At 30.5% G+C, this 27288-nt stretch overlaps 9 protein-coding genes across 9 annotated transcripts; 4 read left to right on the top strand and 5 right to left on the bottom strand.

The window, feature by feature from the left end:
- Positions 1–1431: 1431 nt before the first annotated feature.
- TBLA0E04970 (serine/threonine-protein kinase) lies at positions 1432–3066 on the bottom strand (the record flags this gene model as incomplete). The annotated part of the gene is made up of 1 exon (XM_004181017.1): positions 1432–3066. One exon carries the CDS (start codon positions 3064–3066, stop codon positions 1432–1434), a length of 1635 nt encoding a protein of 544 aa, XP_004181065.1.
- A 1448-nt stretch (positions 3067–4514) lies between these two features.
- On the bottom strand, positions 4515–7106 carry MNL1 (alpha-1,2-mannosidase MNL1; the record flags this gene model as incomplete). Its single annotated transcript, XM_004181016.1, has 1 exon — positions 4515–7106. The coding sequence occupies one exon, from the start codon at positions 7104–7106 to the stop codon at positions 4515–4517; it is 2592 nt and encodes an 863-aa protein (XP_004181064.1).
- A 1282-nt stretch (positions 7107–8388) lies between these two features.
- On the top strand, positions 8389–9174 carry TBLA0E04950 (40S ribosomal protein eS4; the record flags this gene model as incomplete). Its single annotated transcript, XM_004181015.1, has 1 exon — positions 8389–9174. One exon carries the CDS (start codon positions 8389–8391, stop codon positions 9172–9174), a length of 786 nt encoding a protein of 261 aa, XP_004181063.1.
- A 577-nt stretch (positions 9175–9751) lies between these two features.
- SMN1 (Smn1p) lies at positions 9752–11632 on the bottom strand (the record flags this gene model as incomplete). The annotated part of the gene is made up of 1 exon (XM_004181014.1): positions 9752–11632. One exon carries the CDS (start codon positions 11630–11632, stop codon positions 9752–9754), a length of 1881 nt encoding a protein of 626 aa, XP_004181062.1.
- Positions 11633–12325: 693 nt separating this feature from the next.
- On the top strand, positions 12326–13471 carry PPX1 (exopolyphosphatase; the record flags this gene model as incomplete). Its single annotated transcript, XM_004181013.1, has 1 exon — positions 12326–13471. The coding sequence occupies one exon, from the start codon at positions 12326–12328 to the stop codon at positions 13469–13471; it is 1146 nt and encodes a 381-aa protein (XP_004181061.1).
- A 71-nt stretch (positions 13472–13542) lies between these two features.
- IPA1 (putative polyadenylation protein) lies at positions 13543–14664 on the bottom strand (the record flags this gene model as incomplete). Its single annotated transcript, XM_004181012.1, has 1 exon — positions 13543–14664. One exon carries the CDS (start codon positions 14662–14664, stop codon positions 13543–13545), a length of 1122 nt encoding a protein of 373 aa, XP_004181060.1.
- A 275-nt stretch (positions 14665–14939) lies between these two features.
- On the top strand, positions 14940–19979 carry HIR3 (Hir3p; the record flags this gene model as incomplete). Its single annotated transcript, XM_004181011.1, has 1 exon — positions 14940–19979. The coding sequence occupies one exon, from the start codon at positions 14940–14942 to the stop codon at positions 19977–19979; it is 5040 nt and encodes a 1679-aa protein (XP_004181059.1).
- A 424-nt stretch (positions 19980–20403) lies between these two features.
- On the top strand, positions 20404–21489 carry HOM6 (homoserine dehydrogenase; the record flags this gene model as incomplete). The annotated part of the gene is made up of 1 exon (XM_004181010.1): positions 20404–21489. One exon carries the CDS (start codon positions 20404–20406, stop codon positions 21487–21489), a length of 1086 nt encoding a protein of 361 aa, XP_004181058.1.
- A 304-nt stretch (positions 21490–21793) lies between these two features.
- On the bottom strand, positions 21794–27073 carry IML1 (GTPase-activating protein IML1; the record flags this gene model as incomplete). The annotated part of the gene is made up of 1 exon (XM_004181009.1): positions 21794–27073. One exon carries the CDS (start codon positions 27071–27073, stop codon positions 21794–21796), a length of 5280 nt encoding a protein of 1759 aa, XP_004181057.1.
- Positions 27074–27288: the final 215 nt, after the last annotated feature.

The raw sequence follows: 27288 nt of genomic DNA, 5'->3' as shown, positions 1-27288 counted from the left end.
GAACGCTAATTAACAGCTTACCCGTGAAAAAGGCATTTAAGTACTAGGAACACGACACAAAATAAAGATTCTTTAAATTAATCGTACAGAGCCTGTGAAGATATTTATTTGTTATTTCTATAATAAATGCATTATCTTTAAATGCAGAATGCTTGTAGAAAAATTTATAGCATTCTAAATACTTCTTGTAAATAACAGTCGCATATTTTACTTCCTTGGATGTTTACGTGTTCCTAGATATCGTCGTGAGGAGTTTAATTCATTCTAAAGTAGATCTAGAATTTTCTAATAATATGTGAAACTAATTCGGTTGAATGATAAACAATCAATTCTGCATCATAGTGATTGTTAAAAAGATAATTACAATTTGGGGCAATTGCCTTGCTATTCTTGTTTCCTTAAGATTGCAATTAATATACTATGGGTTATAAAAACAGTAAGATAAATTGTTAACTAGTAGCTGCTTACTCGAAAGAAAGGAAATTGATTTTGCACTCTATTTTTTTAGAAGTTATACTAGAGATATACATGGCCAAGATATTTACAGATAATTCAGAAATCTTCGAGCTATAATTGTCAATAAGAGCCAATACTTCATCCCCAGGAACCGAAACAGTTTCTTTTAAGGGATTAATTAGCAAATATTTTCTATTGAACAAATAATATAGTAATGGTTGGATCATTTAATAGATAGTCGGTGTAACTGAGAAGCATAATAGTGAACCAAATTAATGGAAAAAAAGTACAGATATTCATCTTTACCTTTGCATTCAGATAGAACAAAAGGAGTAAATAAAATATTGGTTTCTTCTCCGCTTATTAGTAGAATCTTTTTCTTTTCATATATTAATTCTGTTACAAGTTTTAAAGTATTAAGTGGATATTCCTAATTATCTACCGACTCCTTCAAAAGCTGACTTTGTAAGTACTTTCAAGAGAATATTTATACAATGACCGAAGGATGAAGTTTGTGATAGCTTTTTGAAATCCTTAAGCTATAGTAAAATAAATTTAAATTTAAATTGACATATTAATTGAATTCTTATTTTGCTAGTACATATCAGGGCCTTCAAATATGAAATTTCAGCTATTTTTTGAATTGCTATATACGCTCACTGTTGAAAACTATGCCTATAATACAGCCAAATAATGTTTTTTAAATAGTTTATCAATTTACTTTTCTATAAGTCAATCGTACAGAATTAGTTTTTGTTAGTAATAATACAAAGTATAAATTTATAACATTTATTTTTGGTTAATACTCTAGCTGGCCATTGATGAATAGCAAATCACTATCAGTTTCATAATTATCAGATTCCACTAGATCTGGAGAGTTGAGGGTTGCTTCTAAAAATCTATCTTCTACGCGTTTGGGTGTTTCATAGGCATTATAGATATCATTAATCTTGGTGTGCTTGGAGTCTACATTTTTTAAAAATCCTCCATTAGAATGTAATATATGGTCCCCGTGGTAACTGAAACCTGCAAACTGGCCTTGCTCATCCTGTTCACAATATATTTTATTCTTAACACCCGATAAATATTTCTTTTTTCTTTATCCATAAAAGAGGGCGAATATTTCTGAGTATCTGCTATGAATTCAGTAGACCAGCATGTCTGTGGCTTTATTGGGGGTTTCATTTTCCTACATATGAGAGCATCCCAATTAAATCCCCTGAAAAATTGTGACCGCTTTATCTCTTCTAGCCCACCATTATTCCCTAATCGAAATTGAGGTTTCCTCCTTAATAATGCCTTTAGAAAGATACGACCTTCAAATGAGATTGAATATTTTGGTAAGGTAATTTTACTATATAAAATTTTTGCATAGGTTTTTTTAGGAAGCTCTGAATAAAATGGAGATATACCAAAGAATAACTCAAAGGTTAGAACACCAAGAGACCAATAATCAACCATATAACTGTATCCATTATCATCTAAAATGACTTCAGGAGCTAGGTAATCTGTCGTGCCACAAAATGTGTGGGCTCTAAAATCACTGTTATTATCAGTATTCAATTTAGAAAGACCAAAATCACATAATGCAATATTTCCTGTACTATCAAGTAATACATTTTCGGGTTTCAAATCACGATAAATGACTCCATTTTTATGAAGAAAGTCAAGGGCAATAGAGAGCTGTCCAACATAAAATCGAATCCACTTTTCAGGAAAGCTTTTATACTTTCTTAAATACCAATATAACTCTCCTCCTGGGAAGTAGTTTGTAATTAAAAATAAATCATTTTTATTTTGAAATGCATATTTTAACTGGACGACGAACGGGCATTCACCAATAGAGTTCTTTAATAATATATTTCTTTCATCTTTTACATGCCTTAATTCGTTTTCGTTTAGTATTAGTTTTTTACTTATAATTTTCATTGCAAAAACGTGATTTGAACTTTTTTTCCTAATTGAAAAAACTTTACCAAATGTTCCAGTGCCAATTAACTTTAAAATAACAAAATCTGACATAGAATAAATTTTATTTCCAATTTCTAAAGAAGAGTTTTTTAATTGTATCTTATTATTATGTTGAGCAATAGTTGCCATATCTTCATCATATCCATCAAGAAAAGAAGTAAATTTCAATTCAATTTCGATTTCAATTGGATTTGATTTAGTACCGGATATCAAATCAGTAGTAGTATCGACGCCATTAGAAGAATACGAAATAACATCAGTATTCTGTAAGTAACACCATTTTTTTTCGTAGAACATTTTTTGATTTTGAAATTTATATTGAATAGGTAGGTAACCTAAAAAAGAATTGTTATTATAAGAATCATAAATGAAGACTATCATATTAAGATTTAATGATTTAATATTAAAAGTCTTTTCATAATTCCAATTGTGATAAATAGTTTGAAAATCTTCCAATACATTATTTTTTGGATTTAAATTTTGTAAAGATCTTGATATATTCCTTGTTGAATATGTGTGTCTTCTGTGCAATATTTTGGTATTAGCACTTGATTGGCATTCATCAACTATTGAGTTGGTTAACGAATGATTCTTATTATGTATAGGTGGAGTAGATTTTTTGGCTTTTGAATTTTCCATATCTTTTGGAAAATAAAAACAAAATATGGATTAGACACGATAAATAAGGAGCTTTGGCATTTGGCTCCGAGTATTTTTAATGTAAGTTGTCCAGTATTTTTACAATTTCTTGAGAAACCATTTCTATCATTTCTTTGATTATATGCTGTATAATATTGTGTTTTGAAACAACTATATGGTTCCTCATCAGGAAAATGCAGCTCATTTCCAGTTTTAGGATAATCACTTGAATTGTTAACATTAAAGCTTTGCATTATGGAATATAGAAAAGCATCCTCTGGAGCATTTTTTGAATGTTTAATTGCTTCGTCAAATATTTCTTCTTTTGGGTAAATTTCGGTAGTATTCCCTCGATATTTTATTTTAGAATTAGATTGTAAACCTAATTCGAATTTTTGTTTTATTTTTCAGAACCAATTGAATTTGAAGAAATTTTTTCTTCAGCATTATAATTACTAACTAATTGCATATTTGTGAAAGGAAAATATCTCATTTTTGAGGAACTGGAGGTGTTGATTGTTTAAAGATAACTGGATTAACTTTAAATTTAAAAAAAAAAAAAAAACGAATAAAATAAAGTAAAATAAATAGATGATTTCTTAGTGATGCAAAATACTTTTAAAGTTATTAAAGAGGCCAGTAACAGAGTATTATTAATTAAATTTATTAGATACTAAAAATAAAAAATGCAAAAATAAAAAAATGATAATATTAATAATGAATATATAAATAAATTGATTGGAATAATTTCTAGCCCAGGCTTATACTCCTACGACAAGGATAAGCAAATGACTAATGTATTATAGCAATCTGATATTGTTGTCTTGAAAATTTTGAAATTAATACAAAGATAATGTTCGAGAATAATCTTTGGACAACAAGAATACCAAAAATAGTATGCCTAAGTAAATATCATTCGTTTTATATATTCTTGATTGATTGGAAAAGGTAAAATATTACAAGGGAATTGGGAAAAGTATTAAAACCTGCCTTAATATTTGACGTAATCCTGGAAAATAAAACCAAAAATAAGATTAAATTGTCCCATATTTTAAATGCCTTTTTATTATTAGCAGTTTTTTATATGCATTAGTCTCAGGGACTTTTGATTAATAGAAGGAATGTTCGAAAATAATAATGAAAACAAGATTGTCTCCAATATTTATACTTGTGAATTCTTTAATAGGTAATACGAAGGGTGGGGAAACACTTCGAAGACCCTTTATTTCTCTTTCAGGTTGTCATTTTTTTTTCGCTAAAAGGTTTCTTTTTTCTTCCTATTCTGTCGCCTACATCAGAAGAATGTCAAATACTCCGAGGATCAAAAATCCCTTTATTTTCACATGAAAAAAATTGCACATTGTTTCCATGGTAATGAAGTTAAATACATGCAAAAATAAAAAAATCGAAAACTGTTGAATTAGTACTAGAAACGACAGCAGAAAGTGTTATACCAAGAATATATTGATAATAGGAATGCCTTGTAGAGTGAGTTGATTATCAGAATTCAGGCCAAATATCTTAAAGAAATTGAAATCCTTTTGTGAAGCAGATTCGGAATATGCTGTCACAGATTTCATTATGGCATCCTTGTTCAAAATTATGGATGAATTACTGCCTAGGATATTGCCATCCAATATTGTGGCTCTTAACACAAAAGATCCTGATTCAAAGTTCGATGAGTTATCCTTCTCGACGTTTGAAATATCGTCATAATTAGTGTTATCTAAAATGTCATCCCCTAATATTTCTCCATAGCTTGATATCTTACCGGGTGCTAATTTCTCGATTCTAATTTTTCTATGGCCAGTAAAATCACCACAATACAAATCTGTCATATTAAGATTTGTATTGTGGACGGAGTGAATGTAATACTCTCCAGGGAAATTAAATAATAATTCGTATGATTCCGTAGTTTGCATTGCTTTAGAGAAACCATTTGAATTGGACCATTGCGTATAAAAAGGTTCTGCAAGTTCAAAAGGTGAATAATCTTTCAAGTAATCTGGCTTAATTAATGTGTCCGAATAGCGGATATCTGGCTCAAATAATCTATTGAAAGTACTTAAAAGATTGGAATGCAGTAGACTTGATCTAGATTGCTTCTCATAGTAATTATTATTCTGAATGAAGGGCTTATTGTTATTATCTGAAACAAAACAATATTGGGATTCTATAAGTTGTTTATTAAAATGGTTTTCATTTTGTGATGGAATTTCCTTATAGTCATGATTTCTATTAAAAAGACCTTTTAAAAAATTGTTATGAGTATTTTGAGAATTTTTTTTATCCCTTTGAATTTTAGCATCTTTTTCATCTTTTAATTTACAATAATTTAAATGTTGAATGAAATTTGAATCGTTAAAGAACGAATTTTTCTTATAATTATTTATTTGTTTATAGCTTAACCACATTGGGTGAGCTTCTGTACTAAATATTATATTATCACTTAGTTGATGAAGTTCATTGTGTTCATCAAATAATAGATAAAGATATTTTAAAGTTTCACTTAAAATAAATGTTTCCATTCTATCTTGTAATTGGCCTGTAAAAATATTTTGAATACCAGCAAATCCACATTCTCCTTTAAATATTGTTTTCAATCGTTGTAAAATCTGATAACCAATATTTAAATAAAATGGATCCTTTGTAGCTCTATATAAAAAATAAGTGGATTCAATAAATTCTGGTCTTAGAGGATACCATTCTAAAGATATGGAATCTTTCAACTGTTGTAATTTATCTAAATTTGAAGCAAAATTTTGTGGATTAGTTTGTTTATCGTTATTATTATTCGTATTAGTATTTTGATTTGTATTAAATTTCGACCCTTTATTGGAATTATCATTTATTATACGTTGAAAATTCCAACGTTCAGGAATACCACCAAAATAATCCCAAAATTTTAAATTAATTAAATTTTTGAAAGTGGCATCAGAAATATCACCATTCAATACTTGTAATCCTGGGAAAAAGGCACTTAATGAATCTATCCAGTTTGATACCAATTGCCCGTTAATATAATTAATGTTAACGAAAAACCAATCATTTTTACAAAAAATCTTTAGAGCATTATATGATTTTAACCAAATCTTATATAACGATGAATCGTTAAAAAGAATTGCAGATTTTAAGGTATATTCGTAAAAGGAATCGATTGATGCGCCTATTCCAGTAATGAATGAATAGGTTTTCAAATCATTCGGATTTATTGACATTGGTAAAAGATCAAGTTGAGATCTTAAGGACCAAATCTTATCATAGGCGTATCTAGTAACTTTCTCATATTTTTGATCTAAAGTCAAGTATGATAAAAGAGTGAATTCGAAAATAGGACTCATTATAGCAGCGATATTATTTTCTTGCAAAAGGTCTGGATTTGTCTTTGATGGATCCTGTAAATTTATTCTTGCTACTGGTAGCCCTGTATCTGTTAGATAGGCTGGCAATAACCTATCGGCCATATCTTGAGCTAGTGACAGCAATGAGTTATCATATGAGTCAGCAAGATACACTTTTTTAGTGGGGTCAGTTGCGTATAAATGTGAAGAAAGTAATCCACCAATGATACGAATTGTTGTCTCAAAAACTTGAACTGTAGAATTTAAATGATTAAACTTAGTATCTTGAGGATAATTCAAAGTTATCAACGCAATTAGCTCCACAAATCGTTTTTTATCATTCATTACAGCACAAGTTGTTAAAGAATCGAATAAAGTCAAAGTGAAATTACCTAAAACATCATTCGTAATCAAATCATTATGAGTAAAATTTCTTGTTTTTGGTACACACGAGAGTGGTTTCACTTCATCAAAAGGGTATCCGATATTTAGATAATTATCTAACGCAAAATCGAATAACTCTTTGGTTTCCAATCTATATTGATCTAACTCATATCTATTAAACGAATATGTATAGAATTTATTGGTATTTGTAGTGTTGTCAAGGTCACCATTATCATCGTCTTTAGAATTGGCAACAACACCAACATTTAATATCGAACACCAGAGTAGACTGAATAATAAAAGAATACATAGCATCCTCACTTCCGAAAAACAAAAAGAAATTAACCTATGAGATATATTAATTCTTCCTTATATATATGTAACAAAAAAAAGAAAAGAGAAGAGAAGAAGTGGCTTTTTCTACTGTTTTGGTTCTATCATATATTCTAACTACAATTTAATTTTATCTGATAAAATCTAGGTCCCTGCTTGCTCTATACTCCTGATATATTAATGTTACGTTTAAATCGGATCTTTATTGAATCTGCATTTCATAATCATTACCAGGAAATTCTTCATAATAAAACTTTGTATAATGATTTTTTTCGGTCATCAGAGAAGTCGCGTAGAATGCTGATAAGCCCTGGGCAGCGGTAAGAATGCAGCAGGGTTATACCCTAATGTAAATGATATCTTGTTGAGTTTTGTAAATTTATTAGATAAATGATAATCATAAAATATTCGAGCCTTCCATATTATTGGTTGTGGATGTGGAAAATGATCCGTCATCTACTGTGAATTTTACATATATCAAAATATGATAGAATAAAGTAACGGGTAATTGTCCAAAGAAATTATCAGAGTCATTTAAAAGCAATCAATAGAGCATATTAGAAAAACCAATTGTAAAATATCATTAGTTAAATGAGCATTACCTATAAGATAAACTTTTGTTAATTCTGTTTGATGCCATTATTGTTTTATAAATACATCACATAAACTCCGAAATTCAAGCCGTAGCTGAAAAATTCATCTTGTTTTTCTTCCCTGCAATCACATTAACTCCGTGCACCCACTACCACTTTTTTCTTCTATATTTTTTACCGAAAAATTCTTCTCTCTTGGAGACGGAAAGTTGCGTCAGCTTTTTTTCCAGCATGTCCTTTTTTTCCCAAGCACTCCTTCTAAAATCTCTTGCCAACAAGGTATGCCAAAATGTTTCAGTACCAGTTCTTAATGTCTATTTCCTTGTATTCCAGAGAGAGTTCTGCCTAGAATACTTTCCTGGTGATAGCTATACTCCTTCTAGATCAATTTCATTTGTCTGTCTACAATTTCATTTTCTCCCAACCAAGTTGTCTCCACCTACCAGGAGGAGGAGAGAGAGAAGGAGGAGGAGCCAGTCTGGTGAAACAAATTATAGCCTGCGGGTATCGAGCCCATATTGGGGGAATCAATGGTTCAATGCCCTAGGCCGTAGTATTTTGTAATTCTTTCAATATATGAAAATATATGAAAAATTTCAATAATATATATTAAATTTTTTAGTAAGTGTTACAAGTAATAAAGAACCCCGTATAATCAACCACAAGCAAAGATGGCTAGAGGACCAAAGAAGCATCAAAAGAGATTATCTGCTCCACATCATTGGATGTTGGATAAATTATCCGGTTGTTACGCTCCAAGACCTTCTGCTGGTCCACACAAGTTGCGTGAATCTTTGCCATTAATTGTCTTTTTAAGAAATAGATTAAAGTATGCCTTGAACGGTCGTGAAGTCAGAGCTATTATGATGCAAAGACATGTCAAAGTTGATGGTAAGGTCAGAACTGATATCACTTACCCAGCTGGTTTCATGGATGTTATTACTTTGGAAGCTACCAACGAAAACTTCAGATTAGTCTATGACGTTAAAGGTAGATTTGCCGTCCACAGAATTACTGATGAAGAAGCTTCTTACAAATTAGGTAAAGTCAAGAAGGTCCAATTAGGTAAGAAGAGTGTTCCATACGTTGTTACCCATGACGGTAGAACCATCAGATACCCAGACCCAAACATCAAAGTTAATGACACTGTCAAGATTGATTTGGCTACTGGTAAGATCACTGATTTCATCAAGTTCGATGCTGGTAAGTTAGTTTACGTTACTGGTGGTCGTAACTTGGGTAGAATCGGTACCATTGTTCACAAGGAAAGACACGATGGTGGTTTCGATTTAGTTCACATTAAGGATTCCTTAGATAACACTTTTGTTACTAGATTGAACAACGTTTTCGTTATTGGTGAACAAGGTAAGCCATACATATCTTTACCAAAGGGTAAGGGTATCAAATTATCCATCTCTGAAGAACGTGACAGAAGAAGAGCTCAATCTGGTTTATAAATTCAATAAAACTAAAATTTAATTATCTAAATTAATGTTTTTTTTGTACATCATATAAAATTCTACTTTATAACTCTATCTAAAAATCACTAAAATCTATCTCTATCTATATCATATCTATAATATCAATATTAATTCTTTGATTGTCCAATTGCTTTATATAAATATGGGTTTATTAATACAATAGTGTTCTGAGTATATTTGAGTATTACCTGAATAGGGTGTACATCAAGACACCGGATGTAATTTTCACGTGAGACATATTTCACTCTCCCTTCCCTATATATATTAGCCTGTAGACCTTCCTTGCAAGAGTAACTCAATATAGAGTTTGGTAGATAGACATAATGATTGAATAACTTAATTTACAATTACCATATTATCATCTGTACCTATTTGCTTCCAAAATTAACCCAACAAATAATTTTTAAAGAAGGAAAAGAAAAAAGAAATTAATATTTTGTTTAAAGTTTAGGATATTCAATATTTTAGCATTTAAACCATTTGTAATAATTCTTTTTAAACATGACATAATATAAAACTAAAACTAAAAATAGATACAATGAAGACGTATCGATTAAACTATATAATTATCTTCAACATAATGACGAATTAAACTGGTCAATTTCTCACTACTATATTTTTTAATATCTTTTAATCCATATTTTCCATCAATATTATTAATCATTGAATTAATTGCTGCTAATACACTATCATTCATGAATTCATTAAATATTAAAAAAACTTCATCATTTTTATGTCTTTTAAGATCATTTTTATTTAAAATATCAACATATTGAACCACATTGGGCATCATATATTCACGTACTGTATTATGTGGAGTATCATCACCATCACATCCATAATCATCTTGTGTAGTGTCACCATCATCTAATTCTGGATCGTTAATGAATGGACATTGAAAATATGATTTAAATATACCATCGATATTCATTTTTATTTTTGATGATGTTGCTATCATACCATACTTCCTATTTTCTCTATTAACAACAGGTCCTAAATGTTGAACTTTGATATGACCTTCGTCATTTAATAAATCGTTTATTTTAATTGCAAATTTTAATGGTAATTTTATATATGACCATTCATTGGGAAAAGGTGAAATTATATATTCTGAATTTCTAGTGAAATTACCCTTATAAAGATCATATCTTATCGCACCTGTATTTGTCATTATTATTCTCTTACCACTATCATCATTAATGGAATTACTCCTCAAGGTCGGTAAAATCTTACGAATTAGCCAATTATAAATATTCTCCTTTGAATTAATTGGTCTAGCATTAAAATAATAACTCTTGGAGATATAACCGTAAATTTTTGTTAAATTTAATTTTTCATTTATTGAAGATATAAAATCAGATAGTTTAATACCCCGAGAAGTCTTTGGAAATTCTTCATCTTGAGAGATATTCAAATGGAATTTAAATGAATTTGTATTAAAATCAATATATCTTCTATTAAAAACTGGTAATTGATCTTTTTGATCTCCAGTAGGGAAATTGCTAATCGATAAAAATCCCACAGTTTCAGCCAATTTACCACTTTGAAGCGCAGACGCTTTCGAGTCTAGTTTAACAAAATCTCTTATATGAGAATGACCACCAAAATATTGAATGATAGTATTAGGATAATAAGTTCTTAAAATGGAATGCAAATTCTGTAAATATTCTGGTTCATCAAAAGTTGTTGGCCTTAATTGTAAATGCCCCATTACAAGTATTAAATCAAGATCTACAGGCTTAAACTTATTTAAAACTTCATGAGCAAACCAACCATTTTCATCTTTTAAGACTTCTTCAAATGGAATGATATTACATCTTGGATTTTTTTTGACTAAATCTTTAAATGGAGATATAAATGATAAAGCTAATATTCTTAATTTTGAATTTGATGTAACAAAATATTTAAATCTATTACCCATGATATGGGCTTGACCATCTTTATCGATATATTCTAAATTACTGGAAATATATTTTCCTTTAAATTTGGGTAATAATGTAGTATTATAATATTCAGCATCCATTGTTCCTGGAGTATAAATCTCATGGTTCCCAATGGTCAAGAAATCGTAATCTATAGAATTAAAAATTTGCTGTGAATATATCCCAATGGGAGTTGAGGCATCTGAAAGACCTGTACCATGTACTTTATCACCTGTATCTACTACGATTAAGTCTTGATTTTCATGAATATTTCTTTGCTTAAACAATTCGATGAAGCTCAAGAAGTCACCGAAATCTGCATTGTAGTTTATTTGATTTGGATGTGAACCAAACCAGCCATGAAGATCAGTTGTATGAAGAAAATTTAATTGACCTAATATGAGAGGCCTTAATTTATCTTTCTCTACCACATCATTCTCTACCTCTAAGGGTAAACCTTGAACATAACAAAATATTGACAATATGGAAAACACATAGTATATATGAAACATTATAAATAAGAGAGATTGGAATATAATTGTATTAGAAAACACGAATAATCTTGTAAAGAGATTGGATCTATTCTATTATTATCTAAAAGCTTGCTCTACTGTAACAAATTGTAAAATCAGGGCTAAAACTTCACTTGGATTATTATAAATAATAATCCAAATTCTTTAATACCTTTTGCCTGAATAATTTTAGTTTCAACCATCTATTTTATACGTTGTAAATCGTAATTATCTTGACAATTTCCCCTTAAATACTTGTAAATCCCAAAACCTATAGAGTCATTTCGGTAAAAGCTCATCATTTTTTCCGTATCATAAGAAATACACAAACACGGTAAACGGCGCTAGCACATTCACTTTCTTAAGGCAAATCTAAAGGTTTTAATTAGTTTTTATTTATCTGGCATACATGTAGTATCACCCAAATTATATAAAATATATTGTCAACTTTTAACCCTCTATAATTCATGATATAGTTTTTGCTTATTTAATTTAAAAAAATCTCGACGTTATAGAGAATGACAAATTTGAACTCCGAAAAATTGACGATGGATACGGCTTTGTTTGTTTATTTAATGGATTAAAGAGTAGAAAAGTTTCAACACTATCTTTAAAAATTCATGAGGATAACAAAGATCGGTCCTAGAGCTTATTTTAATACAATAATAATATTTTAACCAAACCTTAATCAGCATGTCTAACTCAGTGGCTAATTTTCTAAAATCGTTAAAGAAACAACCTTTGCAGTTGAGAAACCAAATCAGAATCTCATGCGGTAATGAGTCTGCAGATTTGGATTCTGTTGCGTCTGCGATTTCTTATGCTTATCTAGAACATATCTGGGCCAACTCTAATCCTTCAGAAGCTATCATTCCAATAATTAATATTCCTCAATCTGATTTGATTTTAAGAAAAGATATCATTCTCAGTCTAAACCGATTGAACATTTCTGTTGAGGATCTATTCTTTAGAGAGGATTTGATTAGTTTCAAAAAAACAAACTCAAATTGTATAGTTAATGCTATACTATTAGACCACAATGAAATCCCAAAACATACTGCACCATACATTGATAACGTTGTCGGGATTATTGATCATCATGCGGATTCCAAATTATATCTGAATGCAAACCCCAGGATCATAAAAGTCACTGGAAGCTGTACTTCTTTAATCTTTAAGTATTGGTATGAGAAAATCCAGCCATCAACTAGACCATTATTGAAAAATGTGGCCCCCTTATGCTTATCTGCTGCAGTTCAAGATACGGCTAATTTTAAACGTAAAATCGAGGAGGCTGATTTAGAAGTAGCCCCCATCTATCGTGATTTATTACCTGAATTACAATTTGATTTGTTCTATAATGATCTGAATGAAGCAAAAGTTGACATTAAAGGTCTATCCACAATAGATATCTTAAGAAAGGATTATAAAGAATTTGCCTTTCCAGATGGTAAAGGCGACGATTTAATTGTTGGTATTGCTTCTGTGGTGAAGAATTTAGATTGGCTTTATGTTAATACGAATGAATCACAGTCAAAAGAACTTTTCATTAAGGATTGCCAACAATATTTAATAGATAAAAAATTAACATTTCTTATGATAATGGCAAACAATCGTGATCCAAAGAAATTTGAACGTCAAATTGCGTTTATTTTTGATAAGAAAATGGTCGGGAATATCGTTGATAAAGTAATTAGGGATGTAGCCGAATATTTAGATTTAAAACCATTTGATGATTCAAACACTAAGGACTCTTATATATCGTTCCATCAATTGAATGTAAAGGCAAGTAGAAAACAAGTAGCCCCAGCTATCAAACAGGCTATTTCAAAAATATAAGCATGATATGCATTATTTTTTTTTTTTGAACTCTATAGACATAACATTTCTTTTTTTATTTTTTTTTGTTTTTATATAGATAAATAACTGATTTGCCAATCTCTCATTGATTGTAAGTTTGCTGGTAAAAATTGACTATTATATTCTAAATTTCTTATAAACTCTTCAAAAGGTGTTGCATCTACTGCCAATTCTTCTATATTTACATTTCCACCAAGCCTAGCCTGTACTTCAGAAAATTCTTCATTGTCCTTTATTATTTTCTGATAAAATATTTTTAAAGTATTTTTTAAAACAATCCCATTAGTAAAACTAATGTTTAAACCTACTCCAAATAACCAAACTAATATGTTATAATCATATCCACTCTTCGAACAACGCAGGAGGGTGTAACGAGTTGAATTACTTTTCATAAAATTAATTAGTGAAAGATTAACTGAATATTCGGGTGGGTAAGTAGTTGCAAGTTGAAATTCAGGAGAACTCCTGGCCAATAATTGAAGTTTCCATTTATGAATTTTAGCAAGATCGTTAGTTGTCTTTTCACCTATTAAAGTATTACATGTTTTACATCGAATAATATTTCGATCCATTTTAATATTATGGAAAACATTTGATTGACCTAAAAAGAAGGATCCACCGACTAAGAGTTCATTAATATTGGGTTGTAAACCATTATATTTTACAGAATATCTTTGACCAGCAACACTTTTATCATCAGGTTTATGGCAATGCCAATAATCCATCAATTCCATCCAATATTCCGATGGCATTTGATTAATTTTGAAACTATTACTTTTTGATATGATAATATTTTGGCATTTTATGCAACAAAAGTTAAAATCGCTTAATGAAAGAAGTTGTTTTTTACTCCATAATCCTTCTAATTCATCATCCATTTCTAATAAATTGACCCTTTTTAATTTTTCAATACTGTTAATAGGTAATCGTAGAACATATTCATTAGGCCCATTTTTCTGGTATTTAATAGACGATATATCCATAGTAGCATCTGCTATATAGGGTAGCTTAATATGATATATTGTTCCAGAATTATTTGAGACTTCTAAAATACTTGTAGTATCGTTGAATTGTAATTTTTGGACGCATAAATCTTCTAAACCTTCAACGACAATAGAAATACATCCAATCCTTGGTAAATATTCTGCTGCATACTTGAAATCTGTGTTCATTGATCAATATCTTGTCTTATATGTAGATACCGAAATTTAAGTACTAGTATTAATACATTTATAATACTTTAAAGATAATCGAATTTATTTCTCATCTTTTTTTAAAGTATGGCCATGATATTTTCTAAAATTTAAGGTGTTGATCTGAGAAACACCAGATGTTGAAATAATTCGAACAGAAATCAAAAAGATAAAAAATAGCAAAGAACAAGGAGTAATAAAACACTGAAGCCCTTAGCGCTAATCGATTTATATATTATTGTTAAATATATATTATGTCTAGCTTCAATGCATTAAACTTAAGTGCTCAAGATGAAGAACTCGAAGCTGAGGAACATTCTAGGGAATTGCAGATCGAAGAATGCTTTGAATTGTACCAAAATGCTTTAATTCAAGTTAAAGAGAACAATTTTTCAGAAGCAAGATTAACCTTCGAATCATTATTCAACATAAATGTATTGAAACCAAATAGATGGGGGCTATATTCATACTCTTCTCCTACATTGGATAGTCTGCGCTATTTGGCTTTCAGAAACCGTGGAATGTTCTTCTATAAATACTTAATCCATAATTACAGTGATTTATCTGATGAGGATATCGTCAATTATATTTTAAAAGTAATGGAAGATCTAATTGAAGCAATGCAACATAGCGAAGCAGATAGTGGAGTAACATCTCTATTAGTTCAAATCTTTAAAAGTTTTAAATCTAAAAAACTAGAAAGATTAATTTTAGAATATGAACTATCAAAATCCAATAATATTATTCCACTTTCTGGTAGAAGAAGAGGTGGCATTTTACCACAGTTGAAAGTTTCAATTAGACAATATGCTTCTTTACTTAAAAAATTAAACGATAATGAAGCTAAGAGTTATCAATTACTGAATATTAAGAAATTAATTACAGAACAAGATTTTGATGATATAACAGAATTAAATCCACTTTTAAAAACTATTCAGAAGATGAAGACCGAAGATGAACAAACTATGAAAGAATTAGACGCGTTTGAAGTTACGATATCAAAACTTTCTTGGGAATCTGTATTTGATTCCTTAAAAGAATTACTTCCACATGTTAAGACAAGTATTCTTTTAACAAGAAATGTGGATCCTTATAATGAAGTTGAGGACCCAATTGAAACTGTCGAGTTTAAGTTTAAAATTAAAGAAACCTTGAAGGAAGAAAAGATCAATAACCAAATACCTACGGACATCGACCAAGCTGATTCTAAAACAAATAATTCCGTAACCATACATAAAATTCAAACTGCTGAACATGGTGGTACAATAGAAATAGATAATATGGAATATGAAAACCAAGGTTCAAACTCTCCACCAATAAGTTCACGAAAACGATCAGTGAGCGAAATATCTGAGCGTACTTCTTATAGAGTAAGTAAACGATCCAAAGGTAAGGATTCTGATATTATTATCGATAGCTCTATGGATATACACGAGGCTTTTTTTGATGGACTTGAGTTTCTTTTTTCAGTAACCAATAAAACTTTGCCCTTCACTTTACATACTCTAGGCTCACAATTAGCACTAAAGGATGAAGTAGAGTCGAAATTTTTACCATATGCTGATTTTATGGAATGTTTAAGAAATTGGAGTAGTTGGCATACTGAGCTGTTTAATAAAAATGAAACTAATTTTCAAATGAGTACAAAAAATACAGAGGATATGTCTCAACTAAATAATGTTTTAAAATCTAATATATTTGGAAACCAATTAAATGAAATGATGAATAATTGCAACTCAGATATACCTTCAGATGATATAATTTCAATGCTAGACGAAATGAATTCCAAGAAATATCACTTCCAGGAGATAAGACTAAGGCTATTGGTCAAATTATTACATAACAAGGATATTTCTGAAAGAATCATTATCAAATATAACTGGCCTGATAACTTGTTTACGAAGGTTGAATGGTTTTTATTAGGCTGTGAAAGTTCAATTTTTGATTTTATCTCAGAAAATTTTACTACTTACCAAAATTTTGCCCTATCTGTATTAGAATTCCTCATTAACATGCTTGGAAGAATTAACGAAAATATTCACTCCAAAAAAGCTCAAGGATCAAAAACAACGGACAACAAATATCAAAAAAATAAGGTTGAGACGAAAATCGACAGATGGCTATTACTACTGAAACAAGTTGAAGAAAAAGATTATCCAGAATATGTGCTTTGTGTAAAGTGGCTATACTATTGCTATCTTCAATATACTTCTGATAATATCGATGAAAAGCTAATCTATGCTTTGAGGGAAGTAGACAATCTTTTCTCTAAGGCAAAGCCAGGATTTACACTAATGTTTGGCAATTATCATTTCCTTCCTTGCCTAAAGTTAGGGACAATTCATTCCCAATTGGGCAAAATTAATATTATCCAGAAGATAACAAATGTTGAACATACCAACAATAAACAGAGCGATACAGACCACGATTTCTATTTGACAATTTTAGAAAATGCCTTGTCAGTAATGTGCAATAATACGAAAGAGAAGAATAAAATGAACATCGAAATAGTACAATCACCTATAACATCTCAACTGGAAAGCATGAATGAGGATAAAGATATGTATGAATTTATTCAAAATGCTCCATACTTGTTAAAAATTAAACTCTGGGAAATTCTATATTCATCATATTCTAAAAAGGGTAACTTCAAAAAAGTTTTTAAATGCTACTTAAATATATTATCACTGGTTATAGAAAACATATTTTCTGATGACTATTCCAAAGAACCATCATCAACTCGGAATGAAATCCTTTTATACTGTATGGGAATTATTGGTTCTTATTCCTCGAAAGTTGTTAAATTCATTAGACTGTTGGATTGGAAATTTGAAGATATGTCACTAGATGATTCAGATTTTTATAATATCTTTTCTGCATTTTCTTTGTTTTATATATTGTTATTTTTTGAAGCCAATGTGGCTAATGATCCCAGTACAACATCTTTCTTCAAGAAGGCAGTAAAATCTTCAGCCAAGATGAAAGCTAGAATATGTGATATGACAATAATACTCACATTAGTATTTGACCAAACGTTTGAGAAGCTTGCTGGGATTTCAGATATGCTAACTGTTAAATTCATAACCAATTTCCATACATTTTTGGGTGCATACAAATTTTGTGATGCATCTGGAGGCCATTTTCTCTCATTCAGTGAGAACTTTCTAAGCAATTATATTAACAAAGAAGCTTTTATCCAATTGAATCAAATTACATGGTGTAAATATCATTTTAATGTTATCGGCGATTCTCCGTTAATCGAACAGCATAATACAAAAGAAGTAGAGATGGAAGTTTCGAATGCAATTCCACTAGGGCTGTATTTAACTAAATACTATTCTGCAGGTAAAAATCTTCTATTAACAACAAGTAACAAGACAGGCTTAAAACATATTCTTGAAAAGGTAATTGATACAATTGATACTTCTATCAATAGCTTTGATTTTGTCATGGAGAAAAACGCTTTTGAATTAGCAAAGTACTTGAGCCAAAATATAACAGACAATATGATTACTGACTCATTTGAGGGTAAATCTCGCTTATCATTGCTTTCTCCAAACGATGATTTTAAAACTGTATTAGATACAGGCCTATTCTACTTCGGCAGTATTCAAGCCTTAAATTTTTATAAAATGAGAAAGAAATCAATGCAGGCTAGACCTTCTGAATTAGATTCCATAATTAAAAGCTTAAAGACAGACATATTATATAATACCGGAAGGTTTGAAAGCTGGTATTTATTAGGTAAATGTCATTCATTCATTGTAGAAGATGATTTAATTTGGACCTCTGAGAAGATCACATCCATAGAGAAAAAAGTATTTACAGCATCATCACAGAGGAAAGCAATAATATGCTATCTTACAGGGATATCTTTATTCTTAAGCAAAGGCATGGCTTCCATTGAAGATAAACTTGTTTACTCAAAACTTTTAGCATCTTTAGGAAAGGAGTTGGTTAGTGGCTACTTGAAACCTATGGATAAGGAATGTTTTATAATAAGGAATAACGTTAGCAAATTACCTGAAGATAAAGATACTGAAGAAGAAAATAAATACAATTCTCCTCTAGAGTTAACCATAGCTTCAACCTTTGTTGAAAAACTAATTTTAAGAGTTTTTCGAGATGCCATTGATATATCGGATAAACTAGAGGCAGATGTGAAAATAGTCAATAACCAAGTATGGTCATGGCATTATATATTGGGGAAAAGATTATTAAAATTTTCTAATTATCAGCAGAAATTTCCTGGATTGGATTATATAGTAAAAGCATGCAAAATTGCTTACAACCAATCATCATCTAGAGAGCCAATTATTGAGCCTCATTATTGCCTCGTAAATAATTGTTATAAATTGCTAAAAAGGAAGGTCATATGTGTCTCCGAGTTATTGAAATATCTTCATATGGACAATGAATTCTTCGATAAAGACGACGGATTTTGGTTTGTTGATGAGGCATTGACATATGATTATCAAATCAAAGATTGCTACAGTAAAATTATGGAATTATTACATCATATTTTATCGGTGGACAAAAAAAAATGGCAACATAGACCAAAATATAGAATATCAAGAATACTATATGAAGAGTTCCACGATGTTACTGGTGCCATTAAACAATTAGATAGCCTGATCTCAATAAAAAGTACAAATAAGAATTTGGTGAATATATGGAAACCTGATTTTGAAAGAGCAGGAAAACATTTTATTTACACCCAGCAATATATCATGTTTTATTCCAACTTATTGTATCAAAAAGGTGATTACAATTCCTTAGGGTTAATTGCTAAGAAAGTCAGGAGATTTAGCTCAGGAATGGCATATGCCAATGAAACTACAACTACATTAGTTAATCTGTATAAAAGTTGTATAAAGCAACAATTACATTTTGACGATAAACAATATACAGATCAACTAATGTCAACTCTCTCCTATCAAGGCTTTGTTAAGACTAGTACTGATTTACAAAATACATTTGATAAAACAAAATATCCTCAGGAAATCTTGGATAGTTTATCAGTGGTATATCAGTTAAAGAAAGGCCACAATGGTATTATCTTTGATGGGATTTGCTTATCATTATACTTTAAATACTTTTACCTCCCACATGCAGAGACACTCTCGTCTGTATCTGATGATGGCTCCACGCATTCTGACACATCCATAACATCTCAAAATCCGCTCACAGTACAAGACTCCAACTCTCTGTTCAAAACTAGTTCTAGCGTTAAGAAGAAGGTAACGAAACGGGAGACATTCGATAAAATAAAAACATTAACAGAAAAATTTTAATTATAAAATCTATATATATGTATATATTCATAGCAGTTTTGTAGTACTACATATTTAGAGACTATCAATTTTCTCTCTATCTCTTCACTTATTATTATATCGGAAAGATAAACTCCGCCATTCTCCTTAATTTTCCGGTCGGAAAAATTACAAATTGCACGGTGTTTCCTCCGAAAATAACCTGCATTTTCCGAGTTTTACCGTCCCGACTTTCTTCGTAATATTTCATAGTGACAAAATCTCGAGGTTATTCGGTGTGGAAGAAAAAGGAAACAGGGCATTGGAAATTTCAGTTGAAAGAAAGCTTAGAAAGAAAACTCTTGGTATTTAAAGATAAATATGTTTTTTTTTCAATATTATTGATATACAATTTCTAATAATAACTACAAGTATATTTCTGTATATATCCTAAAATACTTCTATCATGTCTACAAAATCTGTTAATGTTGCTGTCATTGGTGCAGGTGTTGTTGGGACTGCTTTCTTGGACCAAATCATCGCCATGAAATCATCTATCAATTATAATTTAATTGTCGTTTCTGAAACTGAACATTGCCTAATCTCTAAGGATTATTCTCCTTTGGCTCTCAATGCTCAGTGGAGAAAGACTCTGGATGCTAGCAGCGCAAAAGCTTTGTCAATGGAAGAAATGCTAGAATATTTGAAAAAATCTCCAATTCCTGCTATATTAGTCGACAATACATCAAGCGCTTATATTTCTGGTTATTATACAAAATTTGTGGAGGCTGGTATCTCTATTGCTACCCCAAACAAGAAAGCCTTCTCTTCTGATATGACTACATGGAATACGTTGTTCAGCAACAAACCAAGCAATGGACTGGTTTATCATGAAGCTACCGTTGGTGCTGGCTTACCAATTATTGGGACTTTAAGAGATTTCCTACAAACTGGAGATGAAGTGGAAAAAATTGAGGGTATCTTCTCTGGTACATTATCCTATATTTTCAATGAATTTTCCACCACCAAGCCAAATGATATTAAGTTTTCTGATGTTGTTAAAGTAGCAAAAGAATTAGGTTACACCGAACCTGATCCTAGAGATGATTTAAATGGTTTAGATGTTGCTAGAAAAGTTACCATTGTTGCTAGAATTTCTGGCTTGAATGTTGAATCTCCAACTTCTTTCCGAGTACAATCATTAATTCCTAAACCATTAGAATCAATTGAATCTAGTGAACAATTTTTGGAAAAATTACCTCAATATGATAACGAATTGACTAAGTTAAAGGAAGAAGCTGCTGCGGAAAATAAAGTGCTAAGATTTATTGGGAAAGTTGATGTTCCAACCCAAACTGTTTCTGTTGGTATTGAAAAATACGATTATTCTCATCCTTTTGCTGCTTTAAAGGGATCTGACAACGTTATTTCTATAAAAACTAAAAGATACACAAACCCAGTCGTTGTTCAAGGTGCCGGTGCTGGTGCCGCTGTCACTGCTGCTGGTGTTTTGGCTGATACCATAAAGATTGCTCAACGAATTGCTATCTAAACATAGACTCTAATTATTTTAAAAAATAGTTATAACAATATCAAAAAGTAAAAATGCTAAATAGATAATTAAGATTTGTATATATTGTTTACTAGGCATGCATGGTAGGACGTTGATTGACATTTTTATTATCCACGATATCCAAGATATTCACATATTTTTATATACTTGAAATCGAAGACTTTTCTTTCAAATATAGTTATTCTATGGATAATTGAAGTCATTTTAAGATTATAAATTGTATCTAGTTTATTTTTAATATCTATAAAATTTAGTATCTGTTTGAAAATTAAAGAGAAGGAGATTATAGCTCTTCCCCAATAGCTTGCTGGTTTAAAAATAGTTCTTTAGCTTCTAAAAATACAGGCCTTAATTTTTCATATGAGCTACATGTCTCTTTCAATTTTAGAACAATAGATTCAGAGTCAACAGATGAGGTCATTGATTTTCTGCTCTTACCCACAACGTTACCTTGATTCATTCTTGAAATATATGCATTGTTTGGCGCTAAAAATAATCTTCCATTTTCTCTAATTTCTGCAATACTTGAACCTCCAGTATGTATGTATTGGACGTACTTAAACTGTGGCTTACCCCAAGAATATCGAACTTCAAAGTCAAAGTCTGATGAATGAAGAAAGGTTGATGCTCTATTATCTAGTGAGAATCCAAATGATGTCAATAGATAGGAATGATAATAATATTTACTCTCTTCATATATTTCAGGAATATTAAATTCAGCATCCTCCCAAGGATTGATAACTGTTTCTAACTGAACAAATGAATGAAACGGATTATAGTAAGGCATTTTGGAAAGTTCTTCCCACGGAACTTCAATTAACTTCAATCCATACCTTTCACAAATTCTGGACCAATTACCTATTAAATCATCAATTAATTTAGGAGTAGATGTTAACCATTCCAAACGAAGATGAAAACAGTGGTCTGGATTATGGACCCTATCATAATGTACCACCCCCAATTCTAGTTTCCTTGAGTGCCCACCAGTATCAAAGTTGATATTTAAGGAATTACTTAACATTACAATTGGCTTTGAACCGCTTTCTGAATTATCATTTATATTAGATGACACTTCTGTAACTTTAATTGTTCTGGACCGCATTGGAGACAAATTAGAAACATTATCATTATTACTATCACACTCATTACTTTCTGTTCTCAAAATAGAAACATTGTCTTTATAGCCTCTAGAGCCCGAATTTGATTTTTCCAAGTGTCTGTCCTCAATAATATATTCATTCGACATGATATAAAAATAGTGACCATCCAAAAACCCATGCTTATTGAATACATGACTAAACATACCTTTATCTAGTAATTGCTGCCCATATTCAATGGCCTCCTCTCTTGAGTCAATATCTAGAAAATTTTGCAGTAACCAGGTTACCATGTCAGAACCAACAAAACAATTCTTAAACTTCTTCCAATGCCATGTTCTAGTATTTAAACATAATCCCCCATCCTTTTGTTGCAATTTTTTAGCCAATGCCGTTAGCTCAGTTTCTTTGGTCAATTGTCTTCTAATTCTTGAAAAAATTGAATCTTTAAAACTCATTTTTGATTTCTCCAAGGATTCCTTTTGCTCTTTAATTAAGTTAAATAACGATCCTGTATAAAACGTAATTTCAGGAATAAATTCATCCTTGATATTCTTTTTATCTGCCTTTTCTTTACTAGTGCACACTTTGCTGCGATTAATAGAAGTGATTAGACGTCTTAAACCTTCTAGTCTTAATTCTTCTGGAGATAAAACTTCATTTCTACCATTCACAATAGTTGAATAGTTAGTAGTTGGGACAAGGTCATTTGGGACAACAATAAATTTTGCTCTGAAACCTAACCATTCCTCATCATCACTCCTCAGATATTCGCCGTAGCCAGCAATTATTTGATCAATTTGATTCCAATTACGAGATTTTCTACAGAGATGAATTGGATCGGTTTTAATTGCTCTATACAGTTTCTCATATTTGGTTTTAACCATTGGCATATAACTTGGGACCTGGTCATATGGGTTAAGCTCATCACTTCTCAGATACCTTTGAACATCGATAGTTCCTTCGACTTCACATGCAAGTCTATGAATTTCGGAGTCCATTTTTAAGTAAAAAGTGCTACCCACAATATTATTAGTCACATACCTTGAAACAGAACATTTCTCGGAATTCGTGCCTTTAGATGATTCAATTTTCTCTACCTTAGGCCCAATGCATATTTGAAACCCTGCTACTAACCTAATATAAATCATATTGAATAATAATTCTCTACCTGATCTGTTGTAGGGCTCTTGATCAATATTTGGAGTCACTGAATGATTTCGAAATATAAAATTATTTTCAAAATCTTCCTTATTTGGGAAATCATTAACAGTAGATGGCAATTCAGCTGGAGTTGAAAAAGATTTCCACTTAGAATATTTCTTGGGCAAATATTTTGGATACACATTTCTCCAACGTATTGGAATGAAAAAATCGGCAATATCGTTGGTTATTGGAAAAGATGGATTTTTAATTTCCACCCAAGTACGATTTTTAGAATAATAAGCTTCATTATCTCTTGAAGTAAAAGTACTGACAGATTTTATGGGTGATACAGATGCTTGCTTTAAAGGCCCCATGTACCTATGTGCTCCAATGTTTGTGGTTGAATCAAGTCTTAACTGTTCTACAGAATTCACGACTAATTGTTGTTCTTTTGAACCTACAGAATAAGATGATGATGAACCAGTGATTGACATAAGTATTTTTCTACGGTGACTAGGTAAATTAGTCTCATTATTTTTATCATTACTATCTTGTCCATCTGGATGATATTCTTGCGTGGATGAAGTTCTATCAAATGTCCATTCTGGCAGAAACTTATTAACTAGTTTATGCGTGAGATCTTTCACATGATTCTTCTTAGTAATAACTTTCAAAGAGTCTACCGCAATAGATGATTCATTTGATACTGTCTGATAGGATTTTTGGGTATTTAACTGCTCGTTTCCAATTGGAATATCCGAGTCAGAGGAGTTAGGTATACTATCTTCCTCTCCGTTAAAAATTTGCATATCAGCCAGTACTTTTGGTTTTTGCACCTCTTCAACAATAGGCTTAGCAAATTTAGAAGTATTCCATGTTAAATTTGAAGATACTTGAAGAGATTTTGGTTTTCGTTTATCCATTATATCTGCCCAATAATTCTGCCTAACTTTTGTTGTCAAAATGTTAGCTGTAGAAGTTAGCAATTCTTCTCTTGTAGAATTTCCGTACACTTTATGCATTGTTGTATGTTGATAAGTAGTAGAATGTGATATATCATGCGCATCTTGGCCATTACTTCTATGAGGTAAAAAGTATAGGTTGTTATCATAGTGATGCATGAATTCAGAAACCGATTCAGGCTCTTTTCCAAGGTAAGAATCAGTACTCAAGTAGTCTAATTCTATTTCCTTCAATAACTCCTTTTCACTTAGACCTGTCATTTGTAAGTTATAAAATTTACATCTTGGTTGCCATTTTTCAACAGCATTTTTATGAGATTCATTCCAAAAAAAGATACTAACCCAAGTTGGGATACAATGGTGCAACTTACCTTGATAATCCAGATAACGAAACAATGGAACTATATGCAATGGTGATGATGATAAAGAAATTAAATCAATGCCAATTTCCATAGATAACAGCTTCTTCGTAGTTAGTTTTAACAAGTCAAAATCGACATCATATAGCCCCGCGCCTGGAGTGACAATCATTAAATGAGTTGCTGTCTTTTTAAGATCTATTTGCCTAAATGGATCCATCAAATATGTGCTTGCAAAATTAATCATTTCCAGAAAATTTGATTTAATAGCAGGTGTAATATTGCCCTTCAAATTTGTAATCTCAATACCATTAACAATTTCTTTATGATTCTTTAAATCCTTTAATAATGTCATAAATTCCCTTTTTAAAGTATTCATGATATGAATCCAATGAATTATGCTAACTTGATCGACCACAACACGATAAAAATCTGTAGTATTTTTCAATTTTTCGCCAGGTTTCAACGTTTTATAACTTTCAGAATCAGATAAGTCCATTGAAATACAAAATGCAATAGATATAGTATGATGAGTGTCAATTGATTTCCACTTTTGAAAAATCTTGGGGAAAAATGAGTTAACAAGTTTTTGGAACAATTGCTCTCCATTTTCTTCAAAATTCCACATTTCTTCAGTTATTTGAACTAGAAAAATTAATCGGGCAGAATCTGACCTAAATACTATCTTCGTAGACTCACCAATATAACCAGAAAATACTTTCCTGCCATTTTTATATATAGCTTTTATAGTAGTTCTGATACTTGAGTTTATGAAATTCAATTTCTGACCAGTATAAACACAGGTATCTTGCATGGTCGAGGATAGCCCCCACATATCTCCACGATTTAATAAATAATCTCTAATATGTAATTCTACAAGATCAACAAGCTCACTTATTTTTTTTTCTTTAACTCTGACCCAAATAGTTGACCTTGACGGTAAACCTAAAGTAGTTTGTAGATGGCCTTGTAAGATAGATATCTGAATAGTGTTTAAGGGATTATTTGATAATTTTTGCGTACCTAATAAATGCTTACCAAGATCATTAGTATTTAAATTTATATTCATTACACTACTTGTATTAGGGTTATTCGAAACATTAACTGTATTAGCCGTATTTGTGTTATTGGCAATATTATTGTTGCTTATATTATTATCGTTATTATTATTATTATTATTATTATTATTATTATTATTATTATTATTATTATTATTGATATTATTATTATTATTGATATTATCAGTATTGTTACTATTTAAATTATTATCATTACTATTGTCATTACCATTATTATTATTTGTGTTACAATGTAATTTAAGATCTTTTGCGATGAAAAATATTCTTTTAAAATATTTTCTATCCTTTTTAATATCTTGGTAATTTGGATCCAAGTTATTAAGATAAGATATTTTATCTTTATGGAAAGTTTTCAATTCACATAAATCACCATCCTTACAACCTGGTATCAGATCTGTATTAACAAGTATAGCTTCATTAGAATATCGTTGTTCATGATAGGATAATTCTAAAGCTACATGCCGATACTGCGAATCTTCACCGTGAATTGCTAGAGAATCATCTTTCACATCTAAATGTGTATTAGTATTATTGTCATTAAAATTCACAGAAATAGTAGAATTATTTGAAGGCTTGCTATGTCCAAATCTGCTTGAAAAATCAGACGCTTTTAAGCCTTTAAATGGTTCACTAGTATTTGATTTCTCTACAGGCTCACGCGGGTTTGAAAAAGCACTAGTATTGGGATCACTTTTTTTATTAGAGCCAACTACTAGATTACCTGATACCAGCGATAGTGTATTTACATTTGTAGTGTTTGTTGTTAATAAAGGGTTTGGACGAATACTAGAATTTAATGAAGCATTTACAGATCTTTGACTAGAACCTGTTACTGGTATTTCTGATGAAACTCTAGGGTTAGACAAGTTATTTTTAGTATTGTCTTGACTTTTATTTTTCTTTCGAAGGCTGGAAAACATTAAAAATATTTAATTTAATATGATAAGTATATTTTTTTTTGTAAAGATTTGCAACCTTTTTATTATTCAATGCTATAGAGAAAAAGTTCACTAGTTAACACAATTAACACTTACACAAACCTATTTATAGTAGGCATTAGCTGTAGATCTGTTAAATAATTCAACGTTAATTAGATTAACAATATGAACTATAAATTTAAGACGCCAATTGCTAA

The sequence above is a fragment of the Henningerozyma blattae genome, chromosome 5, assembly GCF_000315915.1.
Source record: "Henningerozyma blattae CBS 6284 chromosome 5, complete genome".
Classification (NCBI taxonomy): domain Eukaryota; kingdom Fungi; phylum Ascomycota; class Saccharomycetes; order Saccharomycetales; family Saccharomycetaceae; genus Henningerozyma; species Henningerozyma blattae.
This window is presented reverse-complemented; position numbering and strand designations above follow the sequence as displayed.